Below are 24,753 nucleotides of genomic sequence, written 5' to 3' on the forward strand. Positions count from 1 at the left end.
GGAGAGGGGTGGGTGGGAATGCGTTGCGGAGAGGGGTGGGTGGGAATGCGTTGCGGAGAGGGGTGGGTGGGAATGCGTTGCGGAGAGGGGTGGGTGGGAATGCGTTGCGGAGAGGGGTGGGTGGGAATGCGTTGCGGAGAGGGGTGGGTGGGAATGCGTTGCGGAGAGGGGTGGGTGGGAATGCGTTGCGGAGAGGGATGGGTGGTGCGTTGCGGAGAGGGATGGGTGGTGCGTTGCGGAGAGGGATGGGTGGTGCGTTGCGGAGAGGGATGGGTGGTGCGTTGCGGAGAGGGATGGGTGGTGCGGAGAGGGATGGGTGGGTGGTGCGTTGCGGAGAGGGATGGATGGGTGGTGCGTTGTGGAGAGGGATGGGTGGTGGTGGTGCGTTGTGGAGAGGGATGGGTGGTGGTAGGCGTAGGTGGTGCTGCGTTGTAATGAAGATAAATTGATTTGCAGTGCATTGTGAAAATGAATGAGGATGAGAGTTACATTGTGAAGAGGATCTCCACAATGTAACTCTGATATACACCCAGAGTCATCCTCATCCATTTTCTAAATGCCTCAGCCAGGATTCCCTTTTAAAAGGAGTTTAAATACATTCTGCAAGGGGGGGGCACAGTAGCACATAATTTGGGCAACTTACCCTCCATACATGCTGGTATCATACACTAATTCTATCAGCATGCACCTAGCCTATTAGGTGCATGCAGATAGAATTAGTGTATGATGAGCCAATCATTGTTTAGAACTTGGTGCAGGCTCCGCCTCAGCAGGGAAGGAAGACAGAGCTATTGCTGACAACAATCTCCTGCTGGGGGGAGTTACATTAGTCAGGCGGCAGTGTAAGCCAATCATTGTTTCTCCCTGTCCCTAATACAGCATGCCGAGGGAGGGGGCGGGGCACGGCTGGCGGCGCGATGTCGGTGAAATCCATGTCCCTTCTGTGGTGGCTGTGCAGATGGAGGAATTGGATGGGAGCGGGGTCAGTACTGCAGGACACTTTAGCCGCGAATTTAGCCGCAAATCGGCCGATTCCTTCTCAAAAAATCGGCCGATGCCAATGTCACAAAGACGGCCAAATATCGGCCGATCGATATATCGGTCGACCTCTAGACGTCATATGATGTCCCTGGGCTGAAGTGGTTAAAGCAGAGCTCCACCCAAAAGGAGAAACTCCACTTGCATGCCTTCTCCCCCCCCCCCCCTTCCGCTGCCACATTTGGGGGGGGGGGGGGGGCTGGGTTTGACAGGTACCTCCTTCCACTCCTGGCTGAGCTTGCTGCGGGGAACATAGCCAAAAGTTCGGCCTCCTTCCCCTGCAGTTGGCCCATTCACAGAGTGCAGCGCACTTCACGCATGCGCAGTAGGGAATCGGTCCCAAGGCTTCACTGCCGGTTTCCATTAGTGGAGCACGCGATAGCTAATTAAAAAAAATAAAAATAGGCTCAGGTGAGGACAATCGTTTTTTTCTGAACAGGCAAGTGTCCTAATATTTAAAGTCAGCAGCTACAGTATGTAACTGCTGACTTTTTTTCTGAAGGAGCCTGGAGCTCCTCTTTAATAAAATACACAGTAATGTACATTTACATGCACTTTAATCATCAAAAATATATCAGAAGGCTATAACCTAGCCCTCCTCACCCCAATTTTAAACCAAATACTGGAGGTAAAAAAAAAAAAAATGTAAATCAAATGTATTCTGTACTCTAGCCACACCAATCAATGACTGTAGATGCGACCTGCTATTTGGACAAAAAAAAAAAACAACTGAAATCTTGTAAAATGTAAAACGATCACCTAAATCGTCACTGATTTTCTTTAGTTCAACCATCAGAAATGGTTTCGTATCGCTGTACTTTACTGATGTCCTGTGAAGGAAAAGAAAAGAAAAGAAAAGAAGAACAATGTAACAGGATAATGTAGTCTTACATAATTTAAACGTGAAGTTTTACAAGATGTGTTTATACAGATTAACTGTGCCCGTTCGTCCTCCCAGAACTGTGCCTTGTGCCCGTGACCACTTTGTCCACCAGACACAGCGCATCACCGATCCGAGTCATAGGAAGCTGTGCTCTGCCCTGGTACCATGTGATTTATGTTACCAATCACAGCGATCCAGGATGTATAAGCAATCACAGAAAAAAAAAAAAAAAAACTCAATCACCTCCCTAGAGCAGTGCAGGGTCAACTATGGTAACACTGCATTGCGCTGGTGACAAAGAAAAATCGTAAAAAAATATTTTATTTATTAGTGTCACTATAGTGACATCATCCCACGGTGGTGGTGATCATGTACATTAGCTAGCTGCTCTGATATCACTGTCACCAGCCATGACTAAAACCACTAAAAACTCTTACTAAATGCATTGGACTGTCTACTCTACAAAAAGGGTTCAATTGGGGGATATTTACTGTCCTGACATGTTGGGGCCTCAGGAAATGAAATGGGCAGTTAGTACATCAGGATTGGTCAATTTTCAAATATATATTCCATAGTTTGTAGACTAACTTTCACAGACTAAATATACACTGATTTGAGTTATGTTTACCAAAGAAATGTAATACACTTTGGCCTAAAGTTATGAAAAAAAAAACACTGTTTATTTGCAATATTTTCTCCAAAAAACTTACGGTAACTTTTTCGCTTATATATTATATATAAAAATTATAAAAAAAGCAAGTGATGAACAAACCAAAGGAAAGCTCGATCAGTCTGAAAATAAATAAATAAATTAAATTTTGGGTACACAGTTAATTGTCAAAGTGGGAGAGCAGTGAAAGCTGAAAATTGGCCTGGGCAGGAAGGGGGTGAAAGTGTCCAGGATTGAGGTGGTTAAAGCGTATTTTCACTTTTGCAGTCAGATTTGAGAAAACCATACTGTATTTTGTTATGTGTTCCTATTTACATAGCATACCTAAAAAAAAAATTTTAGATTTCTTACCCTTTTGGATATTTTCAGGAGAATGGGTCATGGGTGACAGGGAACAGGCCATGTTCCGTTTCCATTACCATACATTGGAGAATCTTTATGACTAGTTCACGCCACAAAAACGTCCTCCAGATTCATTCCGGATGAGTTTCTGCATTCACTTTTATAACACACTTTTATGCATTTCTTTGGTTTACTTGCAAATTTTTTATTTTTTTTTGCGTGCTGCTGTGTAAAGATGTCTGCACTGGCAAGCTTATTCAAGGTTATGGGCAGGGGTTGACAAATTTGCTTGGAATCTAGGAGCCAGCTAGAAAAGTTAGGAGACAGAAAACGCACCCCGTCCCGACGAGCTTGCGCGCAGAAGCGAACACATACGTGAGCAGCGCCCGCATATGTAAACGGTGTTCAAACACAATTTTGAAGCGTGACATGTTGGGTATGAATTTACTCAGCGTAACATTATCTTTCATAATATTAAAAAAAATGGGGATAACTTTACTGTTGTCTTATTTTAATTTAAAAAAGTGTAATTTTTTCCCAAAAAAGTGCGCTTGTAAGACCGCTGCGCAAATACGGCGTGACAGAAAGTATTGCAACGATCGCCATTTTATTCTCTAGGGTGTTAGGATAAAAAATATATATAATGTTTGGGGGTTCTAATTAGAGGGAAGAAGATGGCAGTGAAAATAGTGAAAAATGACAAATCTGGTGGTAATAACTTGTAATACCAACGGCTCACCACCAGATGGCACCAGCTCACAAAAAAAAAAAACTTTTTTTTTTGCCCACCTTCCAAGCCAAGTCGCCAGGACACTATTTCTAGTCGCCATGGCGACCTGGCGCCCGGGATTTGTCGATCACTGGGTTATGGCCATAGCACTGTTGAGACTGCATGCCTGCAAGAGAAGGCTTTATTGCAGGGGTCTCAAAGTACCGGCCCACGGGCCATTTGCGGCCCGCGGACCGATTTTAAATGGCCCGCGGGCAGGGCGGGTGCCGCGGAAGTGTAGATCGAGGTGCATGAAGAGTAGCGCAGGAAGCGTCTGTCATAAGTTCACTTGTCTCTCATGTCACACTGCTACTCCCCGGTGGCCCCTCCTCTCTTCTCGTCCATCCCCATTTGCTTGTGACATCATCTGAGATGGATGAGAAGAGAGGGGGCGGGGCTGTCGGGGAGTAGCAGTGTGACATGAGACAAGTGAACTTATGACAGATGCTTCCTGCGCTACTCTGCCTTTGAAGAAAACAACAAGTAAATGCTGACCTGTGCCCTGATGTGCCCCATGTACCCTCATGTGCCCCAATGTGCCATATGTGCCTCATGTATCCTCATGTGCTGGGCTCTGTACATCAGGGAACCCTGTGCCCTGATGTGCCATGTGCCCTTTCCTGATGTGCTGTGCCCCATGTGCCCTATGTTCCCTGATTGTGCCCCATGTGCCCTGATTGTGCCCCGTTGTGATCATATGTGCCCCATGTGCCCTGATATGCCCCATGTGCTCCGATTGTGCCCTGATGTGCCATGGGGCACATGAGAGCACAATTAGGGAACATGGGGCACATGAGAGCACATCAGGGCACATGGGGCACAGCACATAAGGACAGGGCACATGGCACATCAGGGTACAGGGCACATGAAACAGCACATCAGGGTACAAAGCCCAGCACATCAGGGTACAGGGCACATGAAACAGCACATCAGGGTACAAAGCCCAGCACATCAGGGTACATGGGGTACCCTGATGTGCTGGGCTTTGTACCCTGATGTGCTGTTTCATGTGCCCAGTACCCTGATGTGCCATGTGTCCTGTCCTGATGTGCTGTGCCCTGATGTGCCCCATGTACCCTGATGTGCTGCTTCATGTGCCCTTTACCCTGATGTGCCCTGTCCTGATGTGCTGTGCCCTGATGTGCCATGTCCTGCACTGTGCCATGTGCCCTGTCCTGATATGCCCTGCCCTAATGTGCCGTGCACGCTGATGTGGCCTGTTGTGCTGTACCCCTATGTGCTGTGCTCTGATGTGCCCTGTACCCTGATGTGCTGGGCTTTGTACCCTGATGTGCTCTGTGCACTCATGTGTGCTGTACCCTGATGAGTGGTCAGTGTGTAGTGGTCCGTGTGCAGTGTAGTGGTCAGGGTTAATAATGCGTTCGCTGACACCAGTACTGTTTTTGAAGTTTGAAAGTTTGCATGCGGCCCCCCATGGGATATGGAAACTTGTCTTGTGGCCCTCAGGTAATTTGAGTTTGAGACCCCTGCTTTATTGGGTACATCCACTGTTGGAGCCTATAAGTGTCCAGATACACAGATACAGCATTCTATGCTTCACCTTGTCCAGATGGGAATGTGGCCAGAAGAGAATCATGGGAGGAGTTGAAATACATTTGTATTCCCTTTCCTGTCTCTATACTGGGGTCTTACTAGCCCCCTCATAAAGAAAATATATACTCCAGTATAAGCCGACCCGATTATAAGCCGAGGCACATAATTTTACCACAAAAAAAAAATCCATCTGCATGCCTCACTGTGCTCATGCCTAGACTGACGTTTAACATGGGAGTCTATGGAAGGGGTGCCCGGCTTTGAAGAAGAAGAAAAAAAAAAAAAAATATAGGTGCTCCCCGGCCATAGGTCCCCCGGACAACAAACTTTGCACACTTATAGAGGAAGAGTGAGGCTACATGTGTGCCAAGTACCGGGCCCCCAAAGTCCGAGAGATCAGGCGCAAAAAGGTGACTTGAGTATAAGACAAGGGGGGGCATTTTCGGTAAGTAGAATTTTTCCTTGCTGGGAGTTCCAGAGGAGAGCATTTAAAAAAGGCAAGCTGGAATTTTTAAATTGCCATTTCAATGGGGACATGTGAAAAATTTAAAGTTGGTATAGTCCACAATTTTCTGCAAAAGTTGAAACATCCTTTAAGTTACCCTATGAGTTAGATTTAAGATTTCGTTACTGTAAAATATCTTCAAATACATTGAGGGACACAGGAATGTGCCCTGATGTGCTCTCATGTGCTCCCATGTGCCCTGATGTGCTCTCATGTGCCCTGATATGCTCTCATGTGCCCTGATATGCTCTCATGTGCCCTGATATGCTCTCATGTGCCCCATGTACCCTCATGTGCCATGTGCCCCATCTGCCGGGCTCTGTACATCAGGGAACCCTGTGCCCTGATGTGCCCTGTCCTGATGTGCTGTGCCCCATGTGCCCTGATGTGCTCTCATGTGCCCTATGTTCCCTGATTGTGCCCCATGTGCCCTGGTGTGCTCGTATGTGCCCCATGTGCCCTGATATGCCCCGATATGCCCCATGTGCTCTGATTGTGCCCTGATGTGCCATGGGGCACATGAGAGCACATCAGGGCACAATTAGGGAACATGGGGCACAGCACATAAGGACAGGGCACATGAAACAGCACATCAGGGTACAAGGCACATCAGGGTACAGGGCACATGAAACAGCACATCAGGGTACAAGGCACATCAGGGTACAGGGCACATGAAACAGCACATCAGGGTACAAAGCCCAGCACATCAGGGCACATGAAACAGCACATCAGGGTACAAAGCCCAGCACATCAGGGTACATGGGGTACCCTGATGTGCTGGGCTTTGTACCCTGATGTGCGGTTTCATGTGCCCTGTACCCTGATGTGCCATGTGCCCTGTCCTGATGTGCCATGTGCCCTGTCCTGATGTGCCCCATGTTCCCTGGTGTGCCCCATGTTCCCTGATTGTGCCCTGATATGCTCTCATTTGCCCCATGTGCCCTGGTGTGCTCGTATGTGCCCCATGTACCCCGATGTGGCCCATGTACCCCGATGTGGCCCATGTACCCCGATGTGGCCCATGTACCCTGATGTGCCCCATGTACCCTGATGTGCCCCATGTACCCTGATGTGCTGTTTCATGTGCCCTTTACGATGTGCCATGTGCCCTGTCCTGATGTGCTGTGCCCTGATGTGCCATGTCCTGCACTGTGCCATGTCCTGATATGCCCTGCCCTAATGTGCCGTGCACCCTGATGTGGCCTGTTGTGCTGTACACCTATGTGCTGTGCTCTGATGTGCCCTGTACCCTGATGTGCTGGGCTTTGTACCCGGATGTGCGCTGTGCCCTGATGTGCTGTACCCTGATGAGTGGTCAGTGTGTAGTGGTCAGTGTGCAGTGTAGTGGTCAGGGTTAATAATGCGTTCGCTGACACCAGTACTGTTTTTGAAGTTTGAAAGTTTGCATGCGGCCCCCCATGGGATATGGAAACTTGTCTTGTGGCCCTCAGGTAATTTGAGTTCGAGACCCCTGCTTTATTGGGTACATCCACTGTTGGAGCCTATAAGTGTCCAGATACACAGATACAGCATGCTATGCTTCACCTTGTCCAGATGGGAATGTGGCCAGATGAGAATCATGGGAGTTGAAATAGGCACATAATTTTACCCCAAAAAAAAATCCATCTGCATGCCTCACTGTGCTCATGCCTAGACTGACGTTTAACATGGGAGTCTATGGAAGGGGTGCCCGGCTTTGGAGAAGGAAAAAAATAAAATAATAATATAGGTGCTCCCCGGCCATAGGTCCCCCGGACAACAAACTTTGCACACTTGTAGAGGATGAGTGAGGCTACATGTGTGCCAAGTACCGGGCCCCCAAAGTCCGGGAGATCAGGCGCAAAAAGGTGACTTGAGTATAAGACAAGGGGGGGCATTTTCGGTAAGTAGAATTTTTCCTTGCTGGGAGTTCCAGAGGAGAGCATTTAAAAAAGGCAAGCTGGAATTTTTAAATTGCCATTTCAATGGGGACATGTGAAAAATGTAAAGTTGGTATCGTCCACAATTTTCTGCAAAAGTTGAAACATCCTTTAAGTTACCCTATGAGTTAGATTTAAGATTTCGTTACTGTAAAATATCTTCAAATACATTGAGGGACACAGGAATCCAGAAACAGTCATGTTATACTGCCACCAACAAGACGTTGGGACACTGGCAAACAAACAATTGTAAGTCAATCCCTCTTGTAAGCAGGAAGTACACAGGCCCAAATAGAGGGGAGGGACCTACGTTATCCAATGGACTTGAAGAAAACATTTTAAAGTAAATAATAATTTTCTCCTTTGCCCAGAGGGACCTGAGAATTCAGAAGCAGCTGGATGTCTAAAAGCAGTCAAAACTAAGGAGGTGGACAAAAACCATTGACAGACCCCCAAAAAATTGGGAAACAGTCCATATTCCAGAATTATGAATCACCTGATGACAGCTAGATGAGCTAAAGATCTTCATGGCAGGAGAACTGCTATGAACAAGGGGAGGGCACAGAGAAACAACCTGGTGCTTCAGATTAGGACAGAGAATCGCCTCAACGGAGGAAGGTACTACCTGAGGAAATAATGGGCCTCAGCCAGCGAGAGACTGGAGGCCCAAACAGCAATCTGCAAAAAAAAAGTGAAAACCACTACCAAAATACAAAAACAAGTCAACAGGAGAAATTTGACCCCAGATGGTGACGGTTTAGTTGAAACGCGTCGGGAGACCCATTCACGCACATCGCTCTTGCACTTTGTGATATGCCTATGATGTTCTTCCAAATGTGAGTGTTCATTTTTTAATCTTTTTAATAAATACTACCTTATACAGTATCACACTGAGGTTTTTCCCCATTACGCATGTTATGTGGTTACTGCATCTCTGGCTCCAACAAGACTACATGTATTTACACTTCCTGGTGTTTACTGGAATTTGCGGTGCCGACTGATATGTGGATTCAGGACCAGCTGGATACATCTTGCCGACTGATTATATAAGCCTGTTTTGACTCTGGTGGTATAAACCTCACCAATTCAACACCATATGGTAAGCCTCCCCCCTTACATCGGTGTTGGTGTCTCTATCCTTTCACAGAGAGGGTCACATCCATGTGGGACTCTTCATTTCAACCTTGCAGTTTTTTTCTACACTTTGGGACTTTTATTTATTTATTTGTGTGTGGTTACAATAGAGGACTGCTTCGTTCTGATTTATCACACTCAGTCACTTGGTGTCACTGAAATTAAGAAATATATATATATATATATATATATATATATATATATATATATATATATATATATATATATATACACACACACACACACACACACACACACACACACTTACTTACAACATTTGATATGTGTTAACTGACTTTCACAAAAATAAGCGCTACACTTTTTCATATTCACCAGTTTTTGCTTTGTCTCAGCTGTGTTGGCAGCTAATGTTTGTGTTCACTTATTGCACAGTGCAGTATATCCCATATATAATTTTTTGAACAGGAGAAAAATGAAAAAGGAGTCCTAAAAGGAGGAAAGTTTGGAAACAAAACAAGTCCAAAAAAGACGACCAGCCAGTCGACAGGAAAAGGCTAAGCCTAGAAGGAAACACATACACAATATTGGTACAACGTTCAGCGCTAAACCATCTGATCTGACATTTTTTTTTTATAAAAAAGGCATGCACCTCTGCATGCAGATACATGGAGGTGCAACCATGTGAATGACGAGTGGAATAAACCCCTAAAAATGTGTCTCTAAAAATGGAGGCTGTAAAGGGAGCGAGGCTGCTTCAGGCAGTGGCTGTGGAACCCAATCAGTGTAAACAAAAAGGAAAGCAAAAAAAGGAGGAGAGAGAAGCGCCAAGCCATTCCTTTAAACAGCTTAGGAATTTCGGTAAGCCTCATGGAGACGTTGGCTGTGTGTCTCTGGCCAGCAGACATCCCCATTAGGCCTACCAAGGCTCTAGCTAACACACAGCGCTTGTGGATCCTTCAATAGACACTTCAAGGCGATGCTCCTGTGACACTGCATGTGGAAATTCCCACCCGCTCTAGCACTCTGCAAGTGCGCCAACATTTTTGACTGAAGTTTTTAGCATTTTATGCTTATATACTGAATAAATTCCTAAGTTGTTTAACCACTTCCATACCAGGTACTTACGCAGCTTCCCGCCCAAGCCAATTTTCAGCTTTCAGCACTGTCGCACTTTGAATGGCAATTGCGCGGTCATGCTACACTGTACCCAAACAAAATTGGCGTCCTTTTTTCCCCACAAATAGAGCTTTCTTTTGGTGGTATTTGATCACCTCTGCGATTTTTTTTTTTTTTGCGCAACTAAAAAAAGCTGAAAATTTGGAAAAAAAATTACGTTTTTATTTTTTTCTGTTAATTTTTTTGTAAATAAGTTTTCTCTTTCAATTACGGCACTGATATGGCGGCACTAATGGGCACCGATGAGATGGCACTGATGGACATCGATGAGGTAGTACTGACGGGCACAGATGAGGTGGCACTGATTGGCGGCGCTGGTATGCGACACTGATGGGCACACATAGGCGTCACTGATGGGCACACATAGGCGTCACTGATGGGCACACATAGGCGTCACTGATGGGCACACATAGGCGGCACAGATGGGCACACATAGGCGGCACAGATGGGCACACATAGGCGGCACAGATGGGCACACATAGGCGGCACAGATGGGCACACATAGGCGGCACAGATGGGCACACATAGGCGGCACAGATGGGCACACATGGGCGGCACAGATGGGCACACATAGGCGGCACAGATGGGCACACATGGGCGGCACAGATGGGCACACATGGGCGGCACAGATGGGCACACATGGGCGGCACAGATGGGCACACATGGGCGGCACAGATGGGCACACATGGGCGGCACAGATGGGCACACATGGGCGGCACAGATGGGCACACATGGGCGGCACAGATGGGCACACATGGGCGGCACAGATGGGCACTGCTAGGTGGGCACTGGGCATGGATGGGCACTGTGGGGTGGCGCTGATGGACACTGGGGTGGCGCTGATGGACACTGGGGTGGCGCTGATGGACACTGGGGTGGCGCTGATGGACACTGGGGTGGCGCTGATGGACACTGGGGTGGCGCTGATGGACACTGGGGTGGCGCTGATGGACACTGGGGTGGCGCTGATGGACACTGGGGTGGCGCTGATGGACACTGGGGTGGCGCTGATGGACACTGGGGTGGCGCTGATGGACACTGGGGTGGCGCTGATGGACACTGGGGTGGCAGCACTGATTGTTGCCAGTCAGTGCCCATTTGTGGGCACTGACTGGCATCTTTTTTCTTTGTTTTTTTTTTTTTATTTATTTTTTAACTTTTTTTTTTTTTTCTGGCTTTTTTTTTTTTTTTTGCCCACCCTGGTGCTCCAGGGTGGGCATCCCTGGTGGTCCAGTGTGGCGATCCGAGGGGGGGCTGCGCTGATAAACAATCAGCGTGAACCCCCCCTGTCAGGAGAGCCGCCGATCGGCTATCCTCTACTCGCGTCTGTCAGACGCGAGTGAGGAAGAGCCATCGGCGGCTCTTCCTGTTTACATCGTGATCAGCCGTGGTTGGACACGGCTGATCACGTGGTAAAGAGTCTCCGCCGGAGGCTCTTTACCGAGATCGGAGATGCAGGGTGTCAGACTGACACCCCGCATCACCGATCGCCGCGATGCGCGCCCCCACGGGCGCGCGCGGCATGAAATCCTGCAGGACGTTCTAGAACGTCCTGTCAGGATTTCATAACCACTTCCCGGACGTAAATCGGCCATAGACCGGGCGGGAAGTGGTTAAAGGATTAGCTTGGCGCTTTTCTCTGCTCCTTCTAAAGACTAAGCCTAGCACTTCAAACTTCAATTACAGGGCCATATAGCTAGATACTTCCCTCAAAACATTAGGTGGGGTACTCAAGTGCTGAACCCTTACCCATCAATGTGAAAACCATTGGTTGAGGGGATCCAGGTGATGTATTGTCTCTATGACAACTAGTGTAGTCAGGAATAACACACTCCACCCTACCCGTAGCAGGGAGAGTTCCCAAACCATCCCTGAAAGCAAGATTCTGCAGCTCTCAGGTGATTTCCAAAAGAGGTCAGTCAGGCCAGGATACCAACCCACATAAGGATACCTGACAATTCTAAGTCTGCTCTGGGGAACCAGATATATATATGCCCCTGCTAGCGAATTATATCAGGAAGATCCTTTCAGTGAAGGGTGGAGGACCAAGACATCTCTTGGTCCAATAAGAATCCTAGTTTATGAACTGACTCTTCTGGGAGGGTCTTCTGAGTACCACAATGGATATACCAAGAAAAAAAAAGCAAACACCATATAAAATCTTATTTTAACCACTTTAGCCCCAGGTGGTTTTACCCTCTTAATGACCAGAGCATTTTGTTTGCGATACAGCACTGCGTCCCTTTAACTGACAATTGTGCGCCGCTGTACCCAAATTATTATTATTATTTATTTTTAACAAAAAAAAAAAAAAAAGTTTGGTTTGCGCAAAAGTTATAGCGTCTACAAAAATAGGGGGTATATATATGTAAAGGTCACCACCGTTTACGACCTTCCATCACAACCTTCCGATCCATAAGAATCCCCCCCCCCCAGACACGAGACACACAGCTCTGTGCTTCTGGTTTCAAAAGTAAAGATACTTTAATGGTTTCTTCTCAGCTTTTTATACAGTACAAGGCATTAAAGGAACAATGAGATCTCCACCCCCCTAATCACACACTAAGGCTAATTACTTAAACATTCTAGACAGGTCGGCACCGGCCTATAATTATCATGTCTAATCACTGCACATTCCTTAATTAACAGCATAACAAACAAACCCATCACACACTGAGTTTCCTAGGCAGACGTTTCGTCTCCGCATGCAGCTTGACACCTATTCACACCTCTGAGCATCAATAGGTTTTAGACCGTGTTATCACACAATTAAATGTCTTCCAGGAGCCTGACTCAATTAGCATGTCACTAGTCAGGGCTAATCATAGAATGAGTCACTATTGACTGGTTGGGCAAACATCCTGCAGTATCTCAAAATCCTGCAATACGAACTATCAGTGATGTCAAATCTCATGTAATACATGAATTATGATTCACTTGCCACCCCATGCCCAAAAGGCACAGGGTGGACTCAGACCCATGAGTTATCAGTGACGCCGACATAGGAGTATCCTCCACCCTCACAAAGTCTTTGGGTGTCACGGGTCATTCCGTTACAATATATATAGCATTTTTTTTTTTACTAGTAATGGCGTCAATCTGCGATTTATAGTAGGACTGTGATATTTCGGTGGCTAGATCAGACACTTTTTTTGGACCATTGACATTTATACAATTGGTCACGTGCATAGGGTCCCCCGCCGTGCAGCGCGTGTGCCTGCTATGGCTCTAAAAAAGGAGCCGCTGTACATATATGGCGATTTGCGCAGGAGAGCATTCCCGCCGTCGTATATGTACTGAAGCCAGTGGGGAAGTGGTTAAAGAGTACTAAAGGCTGAGACGTTTTTGCATGGATATAATTATATAAATTATTATAAAATATAAATTCACATTACTGGTAAACTTTTACTTTAAATTGGTTGTAATGCCTTAAAGTGATTCTGATCGTCTCAGGTCCCCCACCAGCGCTCCTGGTTCCTCCTGCAAGCCACCAACTATGGGGGCACTCTTGCATGCTCGCTCCTGAGCCCCGCTCTGTGTGTCTATTGATCCACACAGAGCGGGACCTGCTACCTCTTCACTGGCAGCAGCAGGAGCCAACGGCTGGGAAGAGATCTGCTTGCAGAAGGCCATTTACCCTAATGCAGGAAGGGGAAAAAAAAAAAAAAAAAAAACACACACTTTTGCCTTTACAACCACTTAAATTTACCTCCAATTATATCAGCCTCCAGTTTCTTTGGATTCAAATGCTGATCTTCCCTGCACAGAGCCCTTAAAGTGATAAAGGCTCACTTTTTTTTTTTTTTTTTTTAAATAAACAAACATGTTAAATGGTAAACTATGTCTGGCAGCTCTACATGGGTGGTGGTGCACTTTGTTTACATAGCATAATCCAAAAACATAAAAAAAATTGTAATTGTTCAAATGGATAAAAAAAAATTATCATCCCCACTTTGGAGTCATTGGCTTATGAATGTTAGAAAGGAGAGATAAGTTTAGCACTGTGTGATGCATTTTATAAGACTGGAAAATATACTTAACTGTTTAAGCTCTTCAAATATTTCTACTTGTAATTTGCTGTTCTTGGATAAAGGTTGCTCCAATTTCGTCAACACCTTAATTATTAGGGGGAAAAAAAAAAAAACACACATCTTTATATACAGACTCAAAAACAGAATATGTGAACAATCACTTCCTATTATGTAAAATGCACTGGGTAATACATCAGAACAAATGATCACATTTAAAAGCTCACAGTTTATCCCGTTTTCTCAGAAAAACAAGTGAGAAGTATTTCAAGCACGTTTTAAAATAAAACTTGTGCCATACATTATAAAGGAATTAAGTTGAACTCCAATACCAACAGTGGGAGATTGTCAGAACACGACAGGCTTTTAGAGTTTTGGTTTCCTATACATTAGTATTCAAATATAAATTTTTAGGATTTCAAAATGTATTCTTTTTGTTGCAGGCTCAATCATGACCCAACGTCCTGCTAGTGCACCACTCCAGTGTGAAAGCACTTTAACTGTCACATTGGGGCTGGCAGGGGAGGCATTTTTCAGGCGCTTTACATGTGCCATTTTTAGCCCTTTAGTGCCTGAAGAACGCCTCTAGTGTGAAAGGGGTCTAAGATTTAAATAAAGCCCAATTATAGCCTTATTCAAATGCAGAAGTATTCAAGTATTAAAAATAATAATCCTCCAAACCAGGTCCATTCACAGCCTTGCATGATACCACACAACTAGTTCATGAAGGCTAGCAAGTAATTTTTTTTATTTTTGGCTTACCTGTAAAATCCTTTTCTTGGCGTACTTCATAGGACACAAGAGAGTTAATTCTTAGACCCTTAACCACTTAAAGCGGGGGTTCACCCAAAAAACAAATTTTTAACATTAGATTGAGGCTAATTGTGGGAAGCACAATTGGTTGGTTTTTTTTTTAAATCAATGCAGTACATACCTTTTTAGAGATCGATGTTCTACGCCGCTTCCGGGTATGGACTGCCGGACTGGGCGTTCCTATTTGATTGACAGGCTTCCGACCGTCGCATACAGCGCGTCACGAGTTGCCGAACGTCGGTGTGCAGGCGCCGTATAGAGCCGCACCGACGTTCGGCTTTTTTCGGCAACTCGTGACGCGCTGTATGCGACGGTCGGAAGCCTGTCAAATAGGAATGCCCAGTCCCGAAGATCATACCCGGAAGTCGTGGAGAACATCTCTCTAAAAAGGTATGTACTGCATTGATTAAAAAAAAAAAAAAAAAAAAACACCCGATTGTGCTTCCCACAATTAGCCTCAATCTAATGTTAAAAAAATATTTCAGGTGAACCCCCGCTTTAAGGACCGAGCCCGTTTTTCAGACTCAGTGTTTACAAGTGTAAATATTTTTTTTTTTTTGCTAGAAAATTACTTAGAACCCCCAAACATTATATATTTGTTCTAAAACCCTAGAGAATAAAATGGCGGTCATTGCAATACTTTGTCACACCGTATTTGCGCAGCGGTCTTACAAGCGCACTTTATTTTATTTTTTAGGAAAAAAATACACTTTTTTGAATGAAAAAAAATTAGACAACAGTAAAGTTAGCCCAATTTTTTTTTATATTGTGAAAGATAATGTTACGCCGAGTAAAATGATACCCAACGCTTCAAAATTGCGCCCGCTCATGGAATGGGGTCAAACTTTTACCCTTAAAAATCTCCGAAGGCGATGTTTAAAAAAATTCTATAGGTTGTGTAGCGGGGCATCACTTTTTTTTATGTGATCTAAAGACTTTCATCTGCTGATGAGCTTCGAGTTCGAGAACTCCTGTTCGACTCGAACATTGCCTGTTCGGCGAACAATTTGGGGTGTTCGCGGCAAATTCGAAAAGCCACGAAACACCCTGTTAAAGTCTATAGCAGAAATCTAAAGTGCTAATTTTAAAGGCCAATATGCAAGTTATTGTCCTAAAAAGTGTTTCGGGACCTGGGTCCTGCCCCAGGGGACATGCATCAATGCAAAAAAAAAGTTTTAAAAATGGCCGTTTTTTCGGGAGCAGTGAATTTAATAATGCTTAAAGTGAAACAATAACAAGGGAAATATTCCTTTCAATTTTGTACCTGGGGGGGTGTCTAGTATGCCTGTGAAATAGCGCATGTTTCCCGTGCTTAGAACTGTCCCTGCACAAAGTGTAATTTCTGAAGGAAAAAAAGTAATTTAAAAATCACTCGCGGCTATAACGAATTGTCGGCTCCCGACTATTCATAAAAAAAAAAAAAAAAAAAAAGCGTGGGGGTCCCCCCAAATTCAATTACCAGGCCCTTCAGGTCTGGTATGGATATTAAGGGGGAACCCCGCCATCAAAAATAAATAAAAATGACGTGGGGTTCCCCCCAAATATCCATCCCAGACCCTTCAGGTCTGGTGTGGATTTTAAGGGGAACTCCACCACAAATTTAAAAAAAAAATGGCGTGGAGTTCCCCCAAAAATCCACACCAGACCCCTTATCCGAGCATATAACCTGGCCGGCCGCAGAAAAGGGGGGGCGAGAGTGCGCCCCCCCCCTCCTGAACCGCACCAGGCCACATACCCTCAACAAGGGCCTCATCCCCACAACCCTGCCTGGTGGTTGTGCGGGTCTCCGGGCGGGGGGCTTATCAGAATCTGGAAGACCTTTTTAACAAAGGGGACCCCCCTATGTAAATTGGTAATGGGGTACATTGTACCACTACCAATTCACTAAGGAAGTGTAAATAATAGTAAAAAACACACACACACACACACACCGTGGAGAAAGTCCTTTATTAAAAAAATAAATCCAGCGGTGGTAATCCACTCTCGATCCCCGCTCCAACCAACGTTGTCGGTATCCAGCGACGGGTGATCTCCTCTCCGCCGGGGTCCAGCGATGAGAAGATCCATCCAGATCCGGGATCCAGAGCGCACACATCGCCGGCTGCCTGATTCTGATAAGAACCGAACGGGGGTGTGTTCGGCTCATCCCTACTGCTGATCAAGAAGGATCTCCCTCCGGTGGTCAAGTTGTGTTATAGCCACCTGTTATTTACTTTTGCATTGAGTACAGGGAGAAACAGACTACGTTACCTAGAGAGCAACTGTACAATACCAGAATGCTTTGCTCCCTGCACAGCCTTCTGGGGGAGGTAATTTAAGGAAGAGGATGTCTTTGGCCCTCTCTCTGGACCGCCTCTCCAAGCAAGAAGGAGGCCTGTGTGAGGTGTCTCTCTGGGAATCTAGGCCCAAGCCTGAGGCTTACCCACACCTGATTGGATCACCATCGAGAGAGGGAGCATCCCTGAGGGAGTGACCGGACAGTGTTCCAGCACAACAGTGACTTGAGAGAACCGGAGAGTGTCATCCTGAAGAACTGTGAATCGGAGTTCGCAGACGGAGTGTTCCGGAAGGACAAGGCCTGATCTGGTTGGGTGAGACGGGCACCTGCCTAAACCTACTGACTGTGTTGCAGAGGGGTGGACCGTTTACATTCACCACTGTGGTTTAATTGTTCAGGCATTTTTCACCAGTTGACTTATTGCCTTTTTGGATTACAAATTACTCTTTGCGTCCCAAAGCATGCCTATGCAGGATTGCACGGACTGCTGAGATAATTTGTATTGAGGTTTGGTCTGGCCCACCAAACCAAGGTAGTGAAATATACTATCTAGAGACTGCCCATTATATATAGCGAAATGTTGAGATCTATTCACATACTCTTTAGTTAGGTAATTGGTTTCATTATTACTGTACAGCACTGTTATTAAAAAGAGCTGGGTGAGGCTTGGCAAGGAGGTGCTTCAGTGTGGATGTCTTGCTGAAGGGCTCCATTTGCTGTGTGCTTACCCAGGTCCGCATAGTTATTATAATTGATTTTGTATTTATCGGTTACCACGAATTCTGACTTTTTTGAATTTCTTTGCTTTTATTTGGACAAGTAAAGAGTTACATTGGATAAGCTGAATTTGTGTGCGGTCCATCTGAAGCAATACAACTCAAGGCAACCATTTGTTTACACAATTTACTGTGGTGTGACAGGACATTGTGCCCTCCAACATCTATTGGGGTTCACAATTCCCACTGATACCAGTTGTGCCAAAGGAGGGATCGAGCCAGTTTGAGGGGTTGATAGCAGTACAGATACCCAAAACAAACCAGCAGCTTCTTCGGGGGTAGTGCTACACGTGGGGGGCTCATCTGGGATAGGCTGTTACCTCAAACAACCAAATTGAGAAGTTTTATTCTGCCATTGAAGCAATGAATAGTCATGGTGTTGGACTGTGCTGGTGAGGAGAGAGTTACCATCAGGTAGTTAAAGTCTGGGCGCTCGTGCAGCGGAGTGACGTGTGCCTGCAACGTGCAAGAAAAAGAACTCAAGGTGGGAGGAGTTACCCACCCCTGCATGAGACGTAGGGGGAGTTTGGCGCCAAAGGACAGAGTGATTGCCCGCCCATGAGAGTCGTGCAAGCATGTCTGTGCCTCCGACACCGTTTGAGAGATTGAGACCCCCGATGTCTATGCCGGGGGTCAATCCGATGCCTGCTGCCACCGGAGTCCCCCTGACCGATACCGGGATTCGAATGAGGACCCAGGGGAGGTTAGTGCCATTTTCCAGTGGTAGCGTTGAGGCCCTTGGACTGTCCTGCCCCCGATATGTGGAGCTAGCTGTCCGGATCCTGCCTTTTGCTCGGTACAAGAAGTGCAGGGAATATTTGTTCCATGTGGAACAACCAACGGAGTCTCCCCGTGAGTACAGGGTGGATTGGGTCGCCGGAACGGTGACCGCAGAAGAAGAGGTGCCATGGCCTGCCCCTGCTTCCACCGCTACTATTGCTGATCCCGATGTTGCGACTGTCTCTTCCACACTCACTATGCCATCGGCTGCTACCCTAGATTGTGTCGTCGGAAGTGACACTGAAAATAAAGAAAATGTGCCTGTGTGAAGGTGGATGCTACCGAAACAGTATGCATGGCGGTGGTCCCCGCTTGGCTCACCTCTGGGAAAATGGGCCCCGTCACGGCTGTAGACGAGGCCTACCGATGTGTGGACATGACAAAGATTCCAGGGAGAGCATTGCCCCTGGCCAAGACAAGTCCAAGGACAAGGTCAGTACACTTACTAAGGAACATGTCTGTTTACCTGCAGAAGAATACCACACTTCTGAACTTGACTCTTCCTTGGATGTGGGGGATGATCAGTGGTTTGAGCCTGAGCTGCCCGAGTCATAATGGGGCAGAAATTCCCACGCTTCCAAACCCCGCAAGCACAAGAGACGTTCCAGGGATACCACGCCACGGGCGGATGTCCCGCAGTTAACTTGGGGATTTCAGGTGCCAAATACCAGTGTTACTAGAGAGACTGCTCCCATGCCAGCTGCATTGCCTGTCGTGAACAGAGCACCTGACGCCATTGTTATGTCAGGACTTGGAAACCCCCATACCATACCGAAACTGACACTCCTTCAGCGCATCGTAATGAAGAGGGTGGCCCTGGACTACGGGTGGGAATTTTCCTACGTGTCCCCAGCTCTCATGACACCAATTAAGGAAATGAGAGAGGAGTGGTGCAAGGATGTAATTTGGGAATATCTGGAAGTACCAAAAGCCAATCGCGGCACCGAGTATGCTTTCATCTGTACTGGCCACCGGTTTGAAGGTTGCCTAAAGGAGTGGAGCCCTGGTCGGTACATCTACAGTGACAGAGTGGTCATCAAGAGTCTCGGAAAAGTGGATCGGGTTTATTCAATTACCACAATGAATGACCAAGGGGACATCATCACTTTGCCGGATCCTAGATTTTACCTGTAGGATCGATGCCTACAGTGACAATTTTTTTTGTTTCTGCTGCCATTGAAGAAATCATGGATGGGAGCGATCACCCCTTTTCAGTTTTTGTTTTCATTCTTCCTCCGGGTCCACATTTGGCGGTAATGTGAAGAACTTCGGGAAGATATAATAAGTTAGTAAGATCAGGGTCCTGCGGATTTCATCACAGCAAGAAAAGAAGAAAAGTATTTTTTTCTCCTCTCCGATTGCTCTAATTTGAGGTTGGACTGCCCTTTGCTGGTAGTACCAGTGCACTGACCACTAGGGGTAGTGTTCTGCAGTTTCTACCACCGCAGACAGACTAACTTGTATATATACACATTTTCTCTTATGCCCTTGCAGTTTGAGAAAATCTTGGCACTTATTTTGAATGTGTCTCTTTGGGAGAAAAGGAGGTTTCACCTTAGTTGGCAGAGGTGCAGCTTCAATTCACCCTCAGTGACTATAAATGTATATTAATGTATATTTTTTTGTGCGTTCTTCCACTTTTGTTTCTCAGGATGTTGATCATCTATCAAAACTGTCGAGAATGGGGCAGAATAGATAGATAGGAATGTTTAATGTCATAATGTATCACTGTAAAGATTATACAAAGTAATGTTTTATATATTTGTCTATCTTCTCTATTTCTTCCCTTTACTGTTCAAGCAGATCAAGGTCAGGTTTTTCTTTTATTCAGGAGTAAATAAATAGTTTTTCAACCCGACTAACTATGTAACTATGATGTGGGTTTAGGTACACTTTAAGGAGAGATATGATTGCAATATTCAAATATCTGAATGCGGAGTCTAGGCTGAGTCAAGATTTTCTAATTGCCAGTATCGAATCACCTAGGGTGGGGTATAACTCAATGGTCCAAGAATACATTTTCTTGTAATGTACAATTAATGTCCCTTTTAGCTACAATTTTGGAGGTTGAGGGGTTGTGTTTTAGTCAGTAGCTGGGATTCCTTTATTTAAATATCAAAATTTGTTTAGCTTATTTGAAAATACTTGTGAAAGCAGAGTTCCATCAACATTTTTTACTTGCGCTTTTCGTAATCCTCCCCCCTCCGGTGTCACATTTGCCACCTTTTGGGGGGAGGGGGAACATACCCTGTGTAATCCAGGTATTTGCTCCCACTTCCTGGTATAGATCGCCACAGTATCCGCAGCGAACTACGCCATGTCCGACCCCTCTTCCGCCCCCGCTGTCTTTTGGGAGACACAAAGGTCCCAGAAGACAGCAGGAACCAGTGGGATCGCACACACAGTAAGGAACCAGGCTGTGAGGCCGCAAGGCTTCACTTCCCGATTCCCTTACCGAAGATGCCGGCGCCTCCACCGAGAGACAGATCGGCTTTGGGTGCCGACATCGTGGGCGCCCTGGACAGGTAAGTGTCCATATTTTAAAAAAGTCAGCAGCTGCAGTATTTGTGGCTGCTGACTTTTAAAAAAAAAAAAAAATTTTGGGTGGAACTTTAAATAGGAAATTTGGCAGGAAATGGAAGAAACTAGAGATACGTTTAGTGTAAAAACAAAGATGCAGGATGAATGGAACAGTGAGCAGCCATGCTCGTGTTCCCAGACCAAGTGAGGACTCCATCACTGGTCAATACTAAAGCTTCGCTGTGATAGAGAAATTGATCGAGAGCGAGAGAGTGCCAGGATCAGGAACCAGTTTTCTTGTGATTTTGCTTAATGTTGGTAAAGTTAGCCAAGTAAGTCGTGGAAAAGCCAAAATACTTTTCTTTCCAGGGTATCACTATTGTATAGAGACTATTGCCAATGTTCATTTGCTAGGAAATGATAGCATGAGTTAGTGTATGCATATGTGTAGTACCCTGTACTGTATGTCTTGTAATTCTTTCCTGTAACTGTAAGTGGTTTGTAAAAACCTTTTAGTAAAAGCATATTAATGTACTACCGAGTTTGTTTCAAGACAAAAGGAAGAGACACCGCTCCAGGCAAGTCTGCTAAATACACTGCTGCTAACACATTAAACAGGTGCTTGCCCAGTTCACAGTTGTCTTCATAAGAAAAGAACCCAGTTGGCTGCACTTCCGAAACCATCTTTATTATACAAATCTTCAATAAAATCAAAATGGTAGGAACGCAGCATAGGGAAAAACAGAGAAAACATTTTTTAAATGTGAAACAAATACTGTTTTTCCCCTATGCAGTGTTCATGTCATTGTGATTTTATTGAAGATTTGTATCATAAAGGTGATTTTGGAAGAGCGGCCAACCAAATTACTTTATTTTCCTACCGAGTTTGTTTCCTTGAGTGTTTGATTGCAAAAAATTACTCAAATCAGCCATGAAAAAAAAGCAAAACAGGTGTTATGCCGCGTACACACGATCATTTTCCGGCTTGTAAAAAACAAAGTTTTTTTAAAATGATCGTGTGTGGGCTTCACATAATTTTTCGTCTTCTGAAAAAAAAAACAAAAAAAAAAATAAATCCAACAAAAAAAAAAAAAAATAAAATCGAACATGCTGCATTTTTTAACGACGTTTTAAACTATGTCGTTTTTAGGGTTGTAAAAAATTATCATGTGTGGGCTAAAAACGTGAAAAACCCACGCATGCTCAGAAGCAAGTTATGAGACGGGAGAGCTCGTTCTGGGAAAACTACCGTTCGTAATGGAGTAAGCACATTCATCACGCTGTAACAGACAGAAAAGTGTGAATCGTCTTTTACCAACACAAAATCAGCTAAAGAAGCCCCAAGGGTGGCGTCATCCGCATGGAACTTCCTCTTTATAGTGCCGTTGTACATCACCACGCTTTGCTAGAGCATTTTTTTTAAACGGTCGTGTGTGGGCAACGTCGTTTTAATGATGAAGTTGGAAAAAACGTCGTTTTTTCGAGATGCTGAAAAACGTTGTTTTTTTACAACCTGAAAAATGATCGTGTGTACGCGGCAATACACTTTAACCTGCTACTCACCTTTGCAGGCCAGAAGCGGCTCTTCCAGTTACAGAAAACGAAAGCCGGAGAATCCATAGTTCATCTTCATACAGGTTTGTTGTGGAGCTTTCAGAATAAAATAGGTGTCAATATTCATTTTTCTCAGTGGTTTTAGTACAATTATTGAAGAAGGGAGAGATAAACTCATCACTTAAGTTTTTCTACAAATCACTGGCACAATTCATGAAGTTTTACACAAGTTTACGGATCTTTATTTAAAGCCATATTATTTTCAAATCTCACTGGTCTTTTTTTTGAAAATCAGGAGAAAATCTGTGGACTGACTTGAAGACTACAGTCCACAAACTGTCAACCTCATATTTAAAGTGAACTAGCTGAATACCCGGCATTGCCCGGTCTTCCTATCTTAACCTTTTGGGGAGGAAAATCATAGTAATATAAATATACCCATCTTTTATATAAGGGTGTAGGTAAGGGTTAATTGAACTGTCATATTTTTATTTGGCATAGAAGTAATATGTGTACCAGGTATTATTGAAATATCTCCAGGCGTGCAGAAGTTATGTGGGAACATACATTTCCCATTGATTTGCATGGGACTTTAAACAAAAACCCTGACCCTCACAAATGGGGGTAGTTAAGGGATAATTTAACTATCCTATAGTTTAAGTGGAAATATAAGTAACATGTGACCAAGTGTTATCGAAATATCTACAGCCGTTTGGAAGTTATGAAGTAACATGTATTTCCCATAGAGTTGAATGAGACTTTAAAGGAAAACCCCGACCATGGCAAATGGGGGTGGGTAAGGGTTAAACCACCTATCCTATGTTTGTTGCCGACATATAAGTAACATGTGTGCCAAGTTTCATGTTAATATCTTTAGCCGTTTGGACGTGATGCTGGAACATACATACACTGAGTTTTATATATATATACATATATATATATATATATATATATATACATATACATATACATATACATATACATATACATATATATATATATATATATATATATATAGAAGATAAGTAATACTGAGCTGTAAAAATGAGATAAGGCGAATATACCTAAGGTAAGGAGGAAGTGCTATATCAAGTGTATAATAAACATGTAAAACATAAAAGCATCAATGAATGAAAATAAATATATCTCTGCTAATAAAGGACATCAAATCCAAGAATGTAATAAATACAAAGTGCCGGGTGCAACTGTAATAAAGCATGCGCTGCTAGCATAAGTCCTCAAAATGGCATGACTATAAACAAGTGATGCATGTGAAACATATGTGAATTGAAACATAGGTGTTCATGCATAAACAGCAAAACAAATATGATCGCCCGAAGTTCCAGCACATTGATCGGCAGGCGGGATTCTTCCTGCGTCCAGCGACCCTGTGCCGACTGTACGCCCCAAACTCCCCCCCCAACCGGTCAGGGCCTGAGACCTCCGCCACCAGATCAGGGAATCCCTGACTAGCTGGCTCACCCGAATTTGCCAATCCAGAGACAATGGAGATTTGTCCCATTTGAACAGGATCTCCTTTTGCAAGGCTCGAGTGTGGAATTGAGCATATGGTACAGCCTCGAAGGTAGCTACCATGAGACCCAGGACTTGCATGCAGAAGCGCATCGACGACCACTTGCGGGACGCCAACAGAGTCTGCAGTTTGTCCGAAGGGAGAAAAACTCTTGCCTCTGAAGAGTCCAGAATCATGCCCAGGTACTCCAGGCGTTGAGGCGGTACCAACACAGACTTCTGGAGGTTTAGAACCCAACCGAACTCCCGAAGAGTCCGACTGGCGATAGCCATATCCTCCTCTAATTCTAAAGGGAAAGCTGCTCTCAGAAGGAGGTCGTCCAGGTAGTCCCAGATTGCGATTCCTCGCTGTCTCAGCAAAGCCAGAAATCGGGACGAGCACCTTGATGAAAATCCTTGCTGCAGAGGCCAGGCCAAAAGGGAGAGCTGCAAATCGGTAGCGGTCGTCCCTGACCGCAAACCGCAGAAACCTTTGATGCCCGGCGCATATAGGGACATGAAAGTATGCGTCCTTGATGTT

The 24,753-nt window shown here is 45.1% G+C and overlaps 1 protein-coding gene across 7 annotated transcripts in view; it reads right to left on the reverse strand.

The window, feature by feature from the left end:
- PWWP3A (PWWP domain containing 3A, DNA repair factor) overlaps nucleotides 1–24,753 on the reverse strand; it is a 100,477-nt gene that overhangs the window by 66,070 nt on the left and 9,654 nt on the right. For 3 of the 7 annotated variants that reach the window (XM_040323611.1, XM_040323667.1, XM_040323620.1), the window contains exons 3-5: nucleotides 22,710–22,796; nucleotides 13,993–14,066; nucleotides 1,798–1,868 (exon numbers count right to left, since the gene is read on the reverse strand). In XM_040323611.1, coding sequence (XP_040179545.1) covers nucleotides 1,798–1,868; nucleotides 13,993–14,066; nucleotides 22,710–22,766 — 202 coding nt within the window. In that variant the 5' untranslated portion in view covers nucleotides 22,767–22,796. Of the gene's footprint in view, nucleotides 1–1,797; nucleotides 1,869–13,992; nucleotides 14,070–22,709; nucleotides 22,797–24,753 lie in introns of those variants that run through there. The other 4 variants (XM_040323629.1, XM_040323639.1, XM_040323658.1 and 1 more) reach the window with 3 other exon arrangements.

The sequence above is a fragment of the Rana temporaria genome, chromosome 1 (assembly GCF_905171775.1).
Source record: "Rana temporaria chromosome 1, aRanTem1.1, whole genome shotgun sequence".
Classification (NCBI taxonomy): Eukaryota; Metazoa; Chordata; class Amphibia; order Anura; family Ranidae; genus Rana; species Rana temporaria.